The sequence below is a fragment of the Hyperolius riggenbachi genome, chromosome 3 (assembly GCF_040937935.1).
Source record: "Hyperolius riggenbachi isolate aHypRig1 chromosome 3, aHypRig1.pri, whole genome shotgun sequence".
Classification (NCBI taxonomy): Eukaryota; Metazoa; Chordata; class Amphibia; order Anura; family Hyperoliidae; genus Hyperolius; species Hyperolius riggenbachi.
This window is the reverse complement of record NC_090648.1, coordinates 502,599,346-502,615,233: the sequence shown is the minus strand read 5'-3', so window position 1 is coordinate 502,615,233 and position 15,888 is coordinate 502,599,346. Positions and strand designations below refer to the sequence as shown.

The 15,888-nt window shown below is 44.9% G+C and overlaps 1 protein-coding gene across 4 annotated transcripts in view; it reads left to right on the top strand.

The window, feature by feature from the left end:
- LOC137561765 (NAD-dependent protein deacetylase sirtuin-3-like) overlaps positions 1 to 14,810 on the top strand; it is a 107,838-nt gene extending 93,028 nt beyond the window's left edge. For all 4 annotated transcript variants that reach the window (XM_068273120.1, XM_068273121.1, XM_068273122.1 and 1 more), the window contains 4 exons: positions 1,366 to 1,466; positions 2,944 to 3,105; positions 11,935 to 12,147; positions 14,012 to 14,810. In XM_068273120.1, the coding sequence (XP_068129221.1) occupies positions 1,366 to 1,466; positions 2,944 to 3,105; positions 11,935 to 12,147 (476 nt within the window). In that variant the 3' untranslated portion in view covers positions 14,012 to 14,810. The remainder of the gene's footprint in view (positions 1 to 1,365; positions 1,467 to 2,943; positions 3,106 to 11,934; positions 12,148 to 14,011) is intronic.
- The last annotated feature ends 1,078 nt before the right edge of the window (positions 14,811 to 15,888 follow it).

The following is a 15,888-nucleotide window of genomic DNA, read 5'->3' as shown; positions in this document are numbered from 1 at the left end:
CAAACCCACAAACTCATGTCTGTGCAATTATGATGCGTTTTGATGTAAAGTATAGAAATGCATGAAAAATGCATAGAAATGCTTTTGCGGTTTTTGATTTTATTTAACCACTAGTATCTATCTTCAAAAATCAAGACCAAAACTTGCTAATCAGAGAAAAGCACATCAAAAATGCAGTGGAAAGGGGCCCTTAAAGAGACTCCGTAACAAAAATTGCATCCTGTTTTTTATCATCCTACAAGTTCCAAAAGCTATTCTAATGTGTTCTAGCTTACTGCAGCACTTTCTACTATCAGTCTCTGTAATAAATCAATGTATCTTTCCCCTGTCAGACTTGTCGGCCTGTGTCTGGAAGGCTGCCAAGTTCTTCAGTGTTGTGGTTCTGCTATGCACTCCCCCCTCCAGGCCCCTCTATGCACACTGCCTGTGTTATTTAGATTAGAGCAGCTTCTCTCATCTTTTACAAACTGGATAAATCGTCCTCTGAGCTGGCTGGCCTTTCACATACTGAAGAATTACAGACACAGGCAGAGCTGTTTGCAGGAAGAAACCAGCAGCCTGAAACTTCAGTGCATAAGAGATGCAGGGGGAAAGAAACACACAAATGATCTCTTGAGATTCAAAAGGAATGCTTTATACAGCCTGCTTGTGTATGGATGTATTTTCTATGTGTGGACATACTGTACATCAACCTTCTTTCTGTTTTGGTGGCCATTTTGTTTGTTTATAAACAAACTTTTTAAAACTGTTTTTAACCACTTTTAATGCGGCGAGGAGCGGCGCAATTGTGACAGAGGGTAATAGATGTCCCCTAACGCACTGGTATGTTTACTTTTGTGCGATTTTAACAATACAGAATCTCTAAGCTGTTTCCTAAGCTCAAAAATGACTGCCCAAATTCCCCACAACTAGGGATGGTCAGCTATGTGGGATTCTCCTCCCAAAGCATTCTGAGAGACCAGGTATATTTTGTACTTTATTCAGAATCAGGAACGGATGTAGACCAAGTTGCGCCTGGGGCAAGGTCAGGTTTTGGCACCTAAACTGCCATTCCCCATCCAAATTTTGCCGCCTTTTTAAGAATTCAACAAACTGCGCCTGGGGCAAGATACCCGCTTGCGCCCCCCCCCCCACCCCCCCCCCCCGTCCCCCAGATCCGTCCCTGTTCAGAATTCTCAAAAACCAGCGCTGCACCTATCCGGACTAAAGCTGTCACCCCGTGATATATTTCAGAATGTAAATCAGAGAGAGGAAAGATTTTTACAATGGGCAAATTCTGAAAATTAATTTATAATGAATATTGTAAAAACAATTTTATTCATTTATTTTTACTGCAGTACCTCTTTAATGTATTTTCTTTCCTAGTGGTGGGAATCCCAGCAAAGAAGCTCGTTGAAGCTCATGGAACCTTCTCATCTGCCTCCTGTCATCTGTGTTACACCCCGTTCCCTGCAAAGGAGGCTCGGGTGAGTCCTGGCTTCTATCCTTTTCCTACAATGGCGTCTCTCAGTGCTGGCTGGCTTGTTTGCATAAATTCTGAATATATGCAATACTCTTATTTCAGAGCAGACACATCAGTACATTAGTTCCACTCTAGTGGGAATAGTTTCAGAGGTAAAAGCCAGGAAGGGGACAGCCAGTGTCTGGTGGTAAGCAGGGGAGGGACAACTGCAGTGTCTGGTGGTAAGCAGGGGAGGGACAACTGCAGTGTCTGGTGGTAAGCAGGGGAGGGACAACTGCAGTGTCTGGTGGTAAGCAGGGGAGGGACAACTGCAGTGTCTGGTGGTAAGCAGGGGAGGGACAACTGCAGTGTCTGGTGGTAAGCAGGGGAGGGACAACTGCAGTGTCTGGTGGTAAGCAGGGGAGGGACAACTGCAGCGTCTGGTGGTAAGCAGGGGAGGGACAACTGCAGTGTCTGGGGGTAAGCAGGGGAGGGACAACTGCAGTGTCTGGGGGTAAGCAGGGGAGGGACAACTGCAGTGTCTGGGGATAAGCAGGGGAGGGACAACTGCAGTGTCTGGTGGTAAGCAGGGGAAAGCCCGGGGGGGGGGGGGGGTAAGCAGGGGAGGGGACAGCTGAAATGTCAGTGGGTGGGTGATAGGAGAGTGAAACAGTTTGAATACTGGTAATCATTAAAGCACACCTGATGTAAGAGGAATATGGAGGCTGACCTATTTATTTCCTTGTAAACCATGCAAGCGAATCAGTCTGACAGCCTGTACTCACGTGGAACAGTCATCAGAATGACCACCCCATGGGTGGGGTCTTACGACCCGTAGTTTGAAAAAAGTCTGGCGTGTGTACGCGCCTTAATACTTTTAGCCATAGACCTTGAACAAAAATACAGATTAGATTAGAGGTCTGGATAAGCCCCATGCTTGTTTCAGGTGTGTGATTTAGAAGCCAAACAGATCAGCAGAGCTGCCAGGCTAAAGCCGCCTGGTTAGTGAACTGGCCCCGGTAAGTCGCGCAGTACGGCCACACTCACTCCCTCGTCTCGCTCACGTTGCCAGAAGTATTTTACGTTCTACTGCGCAGGTGCAGAACTCTCCCAGTGGCGCGAGCAAGACTAGCGTGCAGCCTGGACGTGCATGTGCAGTTGGCCCCGAACCGTAGGACTTTCCAGGACCAATTGCAGAGGAACCAGGAGGATGGTGGTGAGGGAGTGATCAGGCCAGAAGGGGGCTGGAGGAAGCACCAGGTATGTATATTCTTTGTATCCCCATGTCAGGGAGTCCCTTTAAATCGGGGGACTCCCTGTATTTGGCATACAAGACACGGACACTTTTCTTCCCATTTGTGGGGGAGAAAAAGTTCATCTTGTATGCTGAAAAATACAGTATATGTTAGTATGAAAACCCAGTAAAATTATTTGGGATGGAAATATTCTGGCGCTTGCTGTCACTGGCCGCAGCTTGTTCATGCTTCCTCCTCTGCATACAGGACTGCATCATGAGCGGCAAGTCTCCACGCTGTACAATCTGCCATGGCGTCGTCAAGCCCGACATAGTCTTTTTCGGGGAAGATCTTCCGAAGAGATTCGACAAATTTTCAACGGACTTTCCCAGGGCGGACCTGCTGATTGTCATGGGGACGTCTTTAAAGGTAGAGAAATGCGGAAAACGAGACTATCCAAAGGTTAAAGTTGACCTGTGGTGACTGCAGGCTTTGGTGGATTGTTCTTTTAGCCGCCATGGTCGTCCTTATAGCGTCTTTGGTCAGTCACAAATATAGTGTTCAGGATTTACTCTACTATTGGGAGTTTACACAAGCCAATTGTTGATGTAATAGACTTACATTGATCAGCTTATAGCGTCTTTTGTCGATGACTTGGGATAGACATGCCAATTAGTATTTCTGCAAACCTGGCTGTTCCAGTTCAGCGACTGGTTATAATGTGTAAACGCAGGATGAGCATGACAGACAAGGACCTCACAAGTAGGGATGATCAATGAGATGCAAATATTTCTGAGTTCATGCAGGTTTATGTACATTTAGCATGCAAATGCATGCAGCTTGATAATTGACGAACTATGATCCACCCAGGTTTAAAGGGAACCAGAGACGAACGTTTGTTAAAAATGAAACCAAGATGTTATACATACCTGGGGCTTCCTCCAGCCCCATAAGCTTGGATTGCTCCCACGCCGCAGTCCTCCGCTGCCTCTATCGCTGGTACTGGGTCCCGTCACTTCCGCCGGACGCGCCCATTCTTCCGCATGGACAAGGGCTCCCTCCGGCTCTGTAAGCATGCATCTGTGCAGTATGGAGGGAGCGCACTGCGCTTGCGTCGACTGGCGAAATCACTGGACCCGGTACCGGCGGACAGAGGCAGCCGAGGACGGTGGCGTCGGCGCGATCTAGGCTGATGGGTCTGGAGGAAGCTCCAGGTATGTATAAATGTTGTTTTTTTCGTCTCTGGTTCGCTTTAAGTTGATTGGTTCAAACTGCATATATTTGCATACACAGTTTACATAATCCCGCATGAACTAGGAACTAATTGCATCTGATCATCTCTACTGGCATGTTCCAGCTTTGATTTGTTTTTTTTGTTTTATATTCATAGGATATCTTGACCCAATCCCATGACTTGCTGTTCCTCTGGGGATTATTCTATTGTTGCTGTAAATACAAATAGTCCCCGTTAAACGAATGAGACGGGGACTTGTAGGTTTGTTCATAACCTGAATCTGTCCATAATTCAAAACACTGCGCCATCTCTGCATCTCTGTGCCTCCAGTGTTCCCTTGTGTCTTCAGTATCCCCTCCCTCCCCCATGTCACTTCTGTCTCCTCTGTACCCCTGTGCCCTGTACTGCAGCCAAATTTTTCTTAAAGTGGGATTGTCACCATAAAAATCAAATTTCAACCGCAACTGGACTGAGTGTATTAAAGGGAACCAGAGATGAAGCACCCTTGTGTATTTTACCATATACAGGATCTTCTCAAAAAATTAGCATATTGTGATAAAGTTCATGATTTTCTGTAGTGTACTGATAAACATTAGACTTTCATATATTTTAGATTCAAATACACACAACTGAAGTAGTTCAAGCCTTTTATTGTTTTAATATTGATGATTTTGGCATACAGCTCACGAAAACCCCAAATTCCTATCTCAAAAAATTAGCATATTTCATCCGACCAATAAAAGAAAGGTGTTTTTAAAACAAAAAAAGTCAACCTTCAAATAATTATGTTCAGTTATGCACTCAATACTTGGTCGGGAATCCTTTTGCAGAAATGACTGCTTCAATGCGGCGTGGCATGGAGGCAATCAGCCTGTGGCACTGCTCAGGTGTTATGGAGGCCCAGGATGCTTCGATAGCAGCCTTAAGCTCATCTAGAGTGTTGGGTCTTGCGTCTCTCAACTTTCTCTGCACAATATCGCACAGATTCTCTATGGGGTTCAGGTCAGGAGAGTTGGCAGGCCAATTGAGCACAGTAATACCATGGTCAGTAAACCATTTACCAGTGGTTTTGGCACTGTGAGCAGGTGCCAGGTCGTGCTGAAAAATGAAATCTTCATCTCCATAAAGCTTTTCAGGGAAGGAAGCATGAAGTGCTCCAAAATCTCCTGATAGCTAGCTGCATTGACCCTGCCCTTGATAAAACACCGTGGACCACCACCAGCAGCTGACATGGCACCCCAGACCATCACTGACTGTGGGTACTTGACACTGGACTTCAGGCATTTTGGCATTTCCCTGTCCCCGAGTCCCCAGTCTTCCTTCCGACTCTGGCAACTTGATTTCCGAATGACATGTAAAAGTTGCTTTCATTCACTTTGGACCACTGAGCAACAGTCCAGTGCTGCTTCTCTGTAGCCCAGGTCAGGCGCTTGTGCCGCTGTTTCTGGGTCAAAAGTGGGTTCATGCTTCCATCTGCTGAAAAGCTTTATGGAGATGAAGATGTCATTTTTCAGCACGACCTGGCACCTGCTCACAGTGCCAAAACCACTGGTAAATGGTTTACTGACCATGGTATTACTGTGCTCAATTGGCCTGCCAACTCTCCTGACCTGACCTGAACCCCATAGAGAATCTGTGGGATATTGTGAAGAGAAAGTTGAGAGACGCAAGACTCAACACTCTGGATGAGCTTAAGGCTGCTATCGAAGCATCCTGGGCCTCCATAACACCTGAGCAGTGCCACAGGCTGATTGCCTCAATGCCACGCTGCATTGAAGCAGTCATTTCTGAAAAAGGATTCCCGACCAAGTATTGAGTGCATAACTGAACATAATTATTTGAAGGTTGACTTTTTTTGTTTTAAAAACACTTTTCTTTTATTGGTCGGATGAAATATGCTAATTTTTTGAGATAGGAAATTTGGGTTTTCATGAACTGTATGCCAAAATCATCAATATTAAAACAATAAAAGGCTTGAACTACTTCAGTTGTGTGTATTTGAATCTAAAATATATGAAAGTCTAATGTTTATCAGTACTTTACAGAAAATAATGAACTTTATCACAATATGCTAATTTTTTGAGAAGATCCTGTATATCAGTAAGAACATTAGGGAAAACACTTACCCTGCTTTGTTTCATCCTCACTGCTAAAAGTGTCATCAGCTGTGATAAGAATCCCGGACTGAGCATTCAGTCTGGCTTTGCAGGGAATAATTATAGCTGAGTCTTTATAGCAGAGCCACAAGGGGGCAGGCTCGGGCTTGAAAAGACACCAGAGAAGACAGACTCTGATAAGAATCCCAGACTGAGCACTCAGTCTAGCTTTGCTACAGAAAGATTGTAGCTGAGTCTGTCTTCTCTGGTGTCTTTTCAAGCCTGAGCCTGCCCCCTTGTGGCTCTGCTATAAAGACTCAGCTATAATTATTCCCTGCAAAGCTAGACTGAGTGCTCAGTCTGGGATTCTTATCAGAGGTGATAACAGTCAGATTAAACAGAGAACAATGAAACAAAGGGCAGATTAGGTGTTTACTGTCATGTTCCCACTGATTTATAAGGTAAAATACAAGAGGGTGCTTCATCTCTGGTTCTATTTAAGTGATAAAGATGCTAATCCTGCATTCAGAACTTTTTCTGTTATGGTTTGGAGTTATCACATACCATAGGAGAACTGGCCTTTTTAACCAGTTCGCATTCAGTCGTTTTTCACTTTATGCATCCGAGCTATGTTCACCTCCCATTCATTAGCCTATAACTTTATTACAAATCACAATGAACTGATCTATATCTTGTTTTTTCTGCCACCAATTAGGCTTTCTTTGGGTGGTACATTTTACTAAGAGCCACTTTACTGTAAATGCATTTTAAAAGGAAGAATAAGAAAAAAAACATTTCTCACTTTTCGGCAATTATAGTTTTAAAATACATGCCTCCATAATTAAAACCCACGTATTGTATATGCCCATTTGTCCCGGTTATTACACCGTTTAAATTATGTCCCTATCATAATGTATGGCGACAATATTTTATTTGGAAATAAAAGTGCATTTTTTTCCATTTTTTTGCATTCATCACTATTTACAAGCTTATAATACACAAAAAAAAAAAAAAAAAAAAAAAAAAAATTGAAATATTTCATCTTTACATAGATATTTAAAAAGTTTAGACCCTTAGGTAAATATTTGGTTTTTTTTTTTTTTTTTTTTATTAAACATTTTATGTGGGTATATTTGGGAGGGTGGGATTGAAATTGTATTTTTTTTTTTTTTTTGTAAATGTGTATTTTTATTTAACATTTAGCTGTAGTTTACTTTTTGGCCACAAGATGGCAGCCATGAGTTTGTTTATAGTGACGTCACTCTAAGCGTAACACGTACGCTTAGAGCGACGTAGGGGAACATAGGAAGCAGAAAAAGCAAAGCTTCCAAGAGCAGCTGTCGCTTTTTCTGCGGGGGAGAGGAATCAGTGATCGGGCACCGTTGCCCGATTTCACTGGCTAACAAACCGCGGGCCGAGAGCGCATGCACGCGCGCTATCGGCCGTGGGAACGCGCAGGAGCGCACATGGCTTCCTGGACGTGAGTTTCACGTTCAGGAATGTCAAATAGTTAATTGCCATTGGCTGGGAAAACTGTTGCATGTTGGGGGGGGGGGTCTTTTTATCTAATATATTCCTTCTCTTCCCTTTATTTCCCCCTCCTTCTAATTACATAAGACAATGCACTTCCTAGTATAGGCCTCAGTGGGAGTGTCTGAAGACTCTGGGAGGAGGGCGGGTAATGAATACACAATTGGCAAGAGGAGAAGAGAGTGAGGGAGGAAATGTCAGGAGGTCAAAGGTAACCAAGATGGAAACTGTCTAGAATAGGAATCTCTGCTTTTCCTTTATAAAATTCACAGGAATCAGTGTGGACAGTGCAATAGATCTGTTATGTAAGTAGAACTAGTGTGTGTGTATGTATGTGTGTATATATGTGTATATATGTGTGTATATGTGTTTATGTAGGTAGATGGGTAGATGGGTGGGTATGTATGTATGTATGTATGTATGTATGTATGTATGTATGTGTGTATATGTATATGTGTATCTCTATCTATCAAGAAAGGATTACGGTTAAGAACAAATCTACAGTCCCTGTCTCGTTCTTTAACCGGGGACTACCTATATATATGTGTGTGTGTGTGTGTCACTTGTTCTTTAAAGGGAACCTAAAGTGAAAATAAACTTATGACTTGTATGTGTAGTAAAGCTACGAAATAAAACATTAGCAGCAGAGATATGCGTCTCATATTGTTTCCAGTACAGGAAGAGTTAAACTTCAGTTATCTATGCAATAGAGCTTTACTGATATCTCTGGCTTTCAATGTTGCAGAGAGCTCTGTCTTCTGAAGCTTATTATCTCAAGTGTTTTGAACTTTCCTCTGCAGAAAAAACAAAGTACAGTGACAAAGTTCATTATCCGTACTACACAAGCAATTCATATCATTTTTTCTTCCGCTTCAGTGTCACTTTAAATTGATTTTTCTCAATTACTGGGAATTTTTTTTTTTTTTCTTCTAACAGAATCAAATGTAACATTTTTGAGCTGTTCGCATGGCAGTCTACTCATGCCAGTAATGTGCAGCAAACAGTCCATGTACTGCGTATGTTGCCCGGCAACACACTGCATGCTGTGCACTCTCATCGGAAATCGTTGCATTGCTAAAGTACCAGTGTGGAAGCCCCATTGAAATACAATCGCATTGTGTTGTGATGCATTTCTATTGTCTGCTGCACCACTACGCAACGGATGTAGTGTGAAAGGAGCCTTATGTCCCCACCATAGACTGGGTTGAGCCAAAAAATTTTTTTTTTTTTTTAAATAAATGGTGAACCCGAGGTGAGAGGTATACGGAGGCTGCCATATTTATTTCCTGTTAAACAATACCAGTTGCCTGGCAGCCCTGCTGGTCTATTTGGCTGCTGTAGTGTCTGAATCAGACCAGAAACAAGCATGCAGCTAATCTTGTCAGATCTGACAATGTCAGATACACCTGATCTGCTGCATGCTTGTTCAGGGGCTGTGGCTAAAAGGAGAAGACAGAGGATCAGCAAGGCTACCAGGCAACTGGTATTGCTTAAAAGGAAAGTAGTATGGCAGCCTCCATATCACTCTCACCTCAGGTTCACATTAACCTCCCTGGCGTTATGATTATTTAGGGTCTAAAAGCCTTGCTTTTTTTTTTTTTTTTTTTCTTCACAATCTTTTAGACCCTAAAAACAGAGGAAAAAAACACCACAGAGATCTGCAGCAGCTCCTGCATATAATTCACTCAGGCACGGGATTACCACTCTGAGCTGTGGATTTCCATCCTGAGCCTGACTCGGTATTAGCGCTAAGTAGCATTTCTTAACCATTTAACGACAGTGTAACGCCGATAGGCAGCGGCAGGTAGTTAGTGGTTTTACATGGAAACGTTCCATGTCAGTTCACGGAGGGTGTCTCCGTGAACAGGCTGCGAGCCACCGATCGCGGCTTGCAGGCTAAATGTAAACGCGCGAGGAAGAAATCCCCGGTGTTTGTCGCACGGCGCTGCTGCGCAGCAGCGCCATAAAGGAAATCGGCGATCCCCGGCCTCTGATTGGCCGGGGATCGCCGGCATCTGGTAGGCTAAAGCCTATCAGAGGCAGGACGGATCGCCATCCTTTGCCGCCAATGGGTAGGAGGGAGGCTGAAAATCGCTGCGATGGGGGGCTTTGAGGAGCCCCCCCCCCCCCCGCTACACGCAGACAGCTGGCGGTGATCAGACCCCCCCCCCCCCTGGGGAAAAAAGGGGGGAGGGGGGAGTCTGGTCGCCCTGGCTGCAAGGTGATCTGTGCTGTGGGCTGGAGAGCCCACCCGGCACAGGTCACACAAAACAAGCCCGGTCCTTATGTGGCTAAGAAGGAAAAAAAAAAATCAACTGGTAGGTTACCTTTACCTAGGAAAACCTGCACAAAAACAGGAGCAAACGGTTTTGAGGCAAAATTTCAACTTGCCAAATTTGTGCTAAACCCTCTCTGACATCAGGAATAGTCAACAAAATGCTACTTATAATTCAAAGTTGAAGCAAGCATGATGCCCAGGGTTTTTTTTTCTTTCATATCCAATCGCTCTTATCCTCCATAGAGGTCAGCTGTCACTTTGAGATTGTCAACTCAAACGTAAGACTTCCTCCCAGTTTATAAAATAACTATAATGGGGTAACCGTGCGCTCCTCACTTTATAACCAGCGTGGTGGCAGAACCACCCCAAATTTCTTTAAAACACCAAAATATTAATCTGAATCGCTTACTGCAAAAAAAGTGTGTGCTACACCCATAGATATTAAATTTGATAACCTAGCAGAGCGCTCAACAGATCAAGATCTCACTAAGGCTCAACACACACCATACAATCTTGGTTGTTCAATCTCACTACTTTCATGTAGTATAAGAGCTTATCCAATCAATCATTCAAGGCATTTTCAATCTGTTGGCCCTTATACTGCATAGATTTGGTAAATCTGTACAACCAAGATTGTATGGTGTGTTAAGCTTAAAACGTTAGCTAGAAAAATACATGTAGGATACAAATTATCATTTAATGTTCCTCTATCAACTGTATGGGGTTTTGACCTAAAGTCCACCAATGATTCCAGCAGATTTCCTCCACTCAGTGTTCTCTTCAACACATAATCTTCATAAACTTGCACGAGGTTAAAATATATAGAAACACCATACGCTCACCGGATAAGGGGGCCAACCCTTTCAGATCGGCAAACAACGTTTTTGGCCTTGCCGCGGAGCCTAAGGAGCCGGTGAGACGCTGGAGGATCCTGAGACTTTTTTTATATGTGCATTTTATACAGCAAATTGTAAGTGCACTACTTTATGTGAGAACCCGAGGTGGGTTTGAAGAATATTATCTGCATACAGAGGATGGATCTGCCTATACAGCCCAGCCTCTGTTGCTATCCCAAACCCCCCTAAGGTCCCCCTGCACTCTGCAATCCCTCATAAATCACAGCCACGCTGCTGACAAACAGCTTGTCAGAGCTGGCTGTGTTTTTCTCTATAGTGTCAGTCTGCTGCTCTCCCCGCCTCCTGCAGAACTCCAGTTCCCGCCTGCATCCCTTCCCTCCCTGCTGATTGGAGGGAAGGGACGGGGGCAGGGACCGGAGCTATGCAGGAGGCGGGGGAGCAGCTGAGACTGACACTACAGATGTAAACAGCCTCACAGCACGGCTGTGATTTATGAGGTATTGCAGAGTGCAGGGGGACCTTAGTGGGGTGTGAGATAGCAACAGAGGCTGGGCTGTATAGGCAGATCCAGCCTCTGTATGCAGATAATATTCTTTAAACACACCTCGGGTTCTCTTTCATAAAACTAATTACGCTATGGACAACCTTGTTTGAGCCTTAGGTGTATCACTTGGCGGAAGTTTGGAGTGTTGACATACAAATACGCTATACTGCTGGTCTGTTACGGGTCTGGCATCTGGTGAGAGTCCTGTGTGTAGGAGTGGTGGAGGCATGCTGGGTGATGAGGTTGCTGACTGGGAGCACTGGTGGCAATAGAAGTTATATGATAAGGCGGTATCACACTATTGCTGTCCGTTTGTCTTCCCTTTTTATATGCATGGATATCTGAGGAGCCTGTTGGGACGCATGCAGGAAAACTACTGGCAAGGCCAAAACCGCTGTTTGCTGATCCTGAAAGGGTTGGCCCCCTTATCCGGTGAGCGTATGGTGTTACTATATGTTTTAACCTCGTGCAAGTTTATGAAGATCATGTGTTGAAGAGAACACTTAGTGGAGGAAATCTGCTGGAATCATGGGTGGACTTTTTTGGGGGGTCAAAACCCCATACAGTTGATAGAGGAACATTGAATGATGCGTATCCTATATGTATTTTTCTAGCTAAAGTGTTTTTGTTTTTTTTTCGGTTTTAGTGATCTCTTCCTCCCAGTTTACCACTTGTTCTGTTTTTTTTTTTTTTTTTTTTTTTTTTTTTTATGCCAACAGATTGAACCCTTTGCCAAGATTATAAACTGCGTCCGGCCGAACGTCCCTCGACTTCTGATGAACCGAGATCTCGTTGGTCCATTTAAAAGCAAGCCATTGAAGAGCACGGATGTGACGGAACTGGGAGAGCTCTGTGACATCACCAAAAAGTTTGTGAAAGCGCTGAACTGGCAGGAGGACCTGGAGGAATTGATGAAATCCCAGAAGGTATAGGTGAGTATTGCTGCATTACTAAAGATGCGGCGGGGCCACTGAACCCCGCTGTATTTGTATAGAGTGCTTTTTTTATTTACGTTGAAGGGACAGGTAATTCTCTTGTCCCCTATTTTTACACTACAGATTATTTTCTGGTAGGTTGTCTCTTTCCAGACTTGAGACTAGACATAATTAGTAAGACAGTAAGTTTTGTTCTGGGCGGCTGTGGATGTTTCCATTTACCCTAATGAGAGGAACTGTAACCCAGTATTGACCTTCATTCAAATCAGTAGCTGATACTCCCTTTTACATGAGAAATCTTCACCTTTTCTCTAACAGATCATCAGGGTAAGTCTGTATGGCTGATATAGTGGTGAAACTCCTTGTAAGCTGTCATGGCCGAGGCCTTGACCTCGTTGCATTGTGGGGAAATGGCAGTTTCCAACTGCCAAAACTATTAAGGGCCCGTTTCCACTATCGCGAATCCAGATTAGCATAGCCAATACAAGTGGATGGGCCTGTTTCCACTTGTCCGTATCGCTGAGCGGTTGTGTGCGGGGAAAATCTGCAAGGCAGAGACGTCAGAATTCGCACCCCCGCTATGCGAATCGCACGCAATGCATTTAATAGGGAAATCGCATGCGTTTTTGCTTGAGTTTTTCCCCACGATTACGCATGCGATTCTGCGTAGGTAGCAATGTCAAGTTTCACAGGCAGTTACATGGTCAAAATTGCATATACCCTATCGCATGCGGAATTGCACCCGCATGCGATTTTAGTCATCGGTGATTTTCCGGCGATCCCGCACCGCAATAGTGGAAACGGGCCCTAATAGATAAGGTCAGGTTTTTTTGTTTTTTTTTCTTCCTGGCTCGTGGTGCATCAAACATGAATGAATTACACAGAGGGTATCAATCATTTCCTGATCTATCCTCTATTCTTTTAACTTCTCCCAACGTAAAGCATGATTTCATACTATCATTTGGTAAAGTGTCTCTCTTTTTTTAAAGGGAGTCTGGAGCAAATCTGTAAAAAATAAAAACAAAACTCTCCTCGAGGCTCTGGGTCCTATAGAGACTTCCCGGTCTCCGCGTTCCAGCGCTGGCTCCCTATTGGTAGTCTCTGACAGATGGGGCGGAGACTGCCCTCTTGCTGCTGTGGGAGGCTTTGGAAGTCTTCAGAATCCTGAGTGCTCTAAGAGATGGCAGCTCCATACTGCACATGTGCGAGCATGCTTTCTCCTGCACATGCGCAGTCAGGCTCCTGAAGCCTCCCATGGCGTTTTGATTGGACTTTTTTTTTTTTTTTTTCTTATAGATTCGATTCAGATTTACTTAATAGAGTTGCTTAAAGAAAACCTGTATGGGGGACAAAAAGGGCCACTGGGGGGTACTTGCCTCAGGAGGGGGAAGCCTCTGGATCCTATCGAGGCTTCCTCCTCCGTCCCTCGGTGGTCTCGCTGGGCCCCTCCCGGCAATTAGTCAGGCTGTGGCGCAGTAGCACCTGCACTATTCACCTTCCCCCGGCTCCAGCGCAGGCGCAGTATCGGCTCTTGGCTCCTATTGGGTGGAAATAGCCGATCCCAGTCGTGCCGTTACTGCGCCTGCACTGGAGCCAGGGAAGGTGAATAGTGCAAGCGCTACTGCGCCACAGCCTGACTAATTGTGGGCTGTGGCTTCTGAGGGGCCCAGAGAGACCACCATGGGACGGGGATGCCTTAATTTGATCCAAGGGCTTCCCCAGGGGCCCTTTGTTTTGTTTTTTTTTGCTTTTTTTTCTTGTTATCCCATACAAGTCTCTTTTATAGGTCATGGCTATATGAATACAAGAAATATATAGTAAGCTTTGTTGGACTAAACAATTTTCATTTTTTCTTCCCTAGCATCACACACCGAATACAAACTTCCATTCATCCCTCCAAAGGATACCAATTTGATGTATGAGAATATTCAGGAGCGAAAAATGACCTCCCCTTGGCGAGTGACTTGCAGATGGACGCCTCTAAACCAGCTCCCCCATCACCCCACAAAAAAATCCTTTAAAAGGATGCAGGTGCAATCAATAAGCTTAGTAACTTGGTAAAGGCTAAAATGGAATAAGTGATGAGCAAAAAATTCTCCATACATGTGAGTTTCAACTGACCCAGGAAGAGGATGAAATTCATCCAATCAAAGCCGGCCATTGGGCTATTAACCATCGCCCAGGGAATTATTTGGGCTAAGTTCCATCCCTTGATGCATGCATTCCATTTTGATTGGCCAATGTCACCACTTCTGTGTAGTAGGAGGGTCTGCAGACTTTGAGGCTACATTCACAGTGGGACGTTGCATTGTAATGCGACATTAGTTACAACGCAGCAAAAGGAGGTAACGCACATTAACGCTGCGTTACCGCTGCATATGGTAGGTACAGTAAAGCATATTCCGGCAATGAAGTATGCTATACTGTACCTGATGAGGTGTGCGCTTAGAGGTAGCGCACTGCAGCAGTGCGTTACCATAACGCTACATATTACAATGCAACGCTAATGTCACACTGTGAACGTCCCATAGGATTAGCATTGCAGCGTGGTAAACTGCGTCATAAGATTTTTATAACGCAGCTCCGCAACGTCCCACTGTGAATGAGCCCTGAATAGCTCCAAGCTGCGTGCCTGTGATTGGGCCCCCAGCTCCAAGCTGCGTGCCTGTGATTGGGCCCCCAGCTCCAAGCTGCGTGCCTGTGATTGGGCCCCCAGCTCCAAGCTGCGTGCCTGTGAATGGGCCCCCAGCTCCAAGCTGCGTGCCTGTGATTGGGCCCCCAGCTCCAAGCTGCGTGCCTGTGATTGGGCTCCAAGCTGCGTGCCTGCGATTGGGCCCCCAGCTCCAAGCTGCGTGCCTGCGATTGGGCCCCCAGCTCCAAGCTGCGTGCCTGCGATTGGGCCCCCAGCTCCAAGCTGCGTGCCTGCGATTGGGCCCCCAGCTCCAAGCTGCGTGCCTGCGATTGGGCCCCCAGCTCCAAGCTGCGTGCCTGCGATTGGGCCCCCAGCTCCAAGCTGCGTGCCTGCGATTGGGCCCCCAGCTCCAAGCTGCGTGCCTGCGATTGGGCCCCAAGCTGCGTGCCTGCGATTGGGCCCCCAGCTCCAAGCTGCGTGCCTGCGATTGGGCCCCCAGCTCCAAGCTGCATTATTAGTGCCTCATAGATCATCTGTATCCATGCCTGCTGGGGATGGTCTGAGATGCAAATTTTGCATGCAAATATATGCAACTTGAAAATCAACCAATCAAATCCTGCTAAGGTAAAATTTGATTGGTCTATTTTCAAACTGAATAAATTGGCATACTCCTCCAACTCAAAATTATTTGCATCTCACTGACCATCCCTAGTGCCTACAATGGGTATGTGCTGAATTTTTTTGTATTTCTTTTTTTGCCAATGGAATTTTACTGTCTGGCATCTACCAAAGTCTGAAATGAGTTTCAAATTGTTTTAAGAGATTTTAAGTATTTGCCATCAATGAAAGTAAATTTCTATTATTGTATTTTTTTTTTTTCCTCTTGTCCACCGATGTTCATCTTTTTTGTTTGTGTGTAATGACCAGAGACTACTTCACGGGTGCTGTTAGTCTTTTTGTTTGTGTTTTTTTATAAATTACGTTTTTGTTTCTTTACTCTTAATCCCTGTTTACACTGTTAAAGGGCACTATGATAAAAAGCGATAAAATGTGTACAGTTGTGTACATCTCTGTATAAGATTTTAATTTGTCCCAGAAAAAAGTGT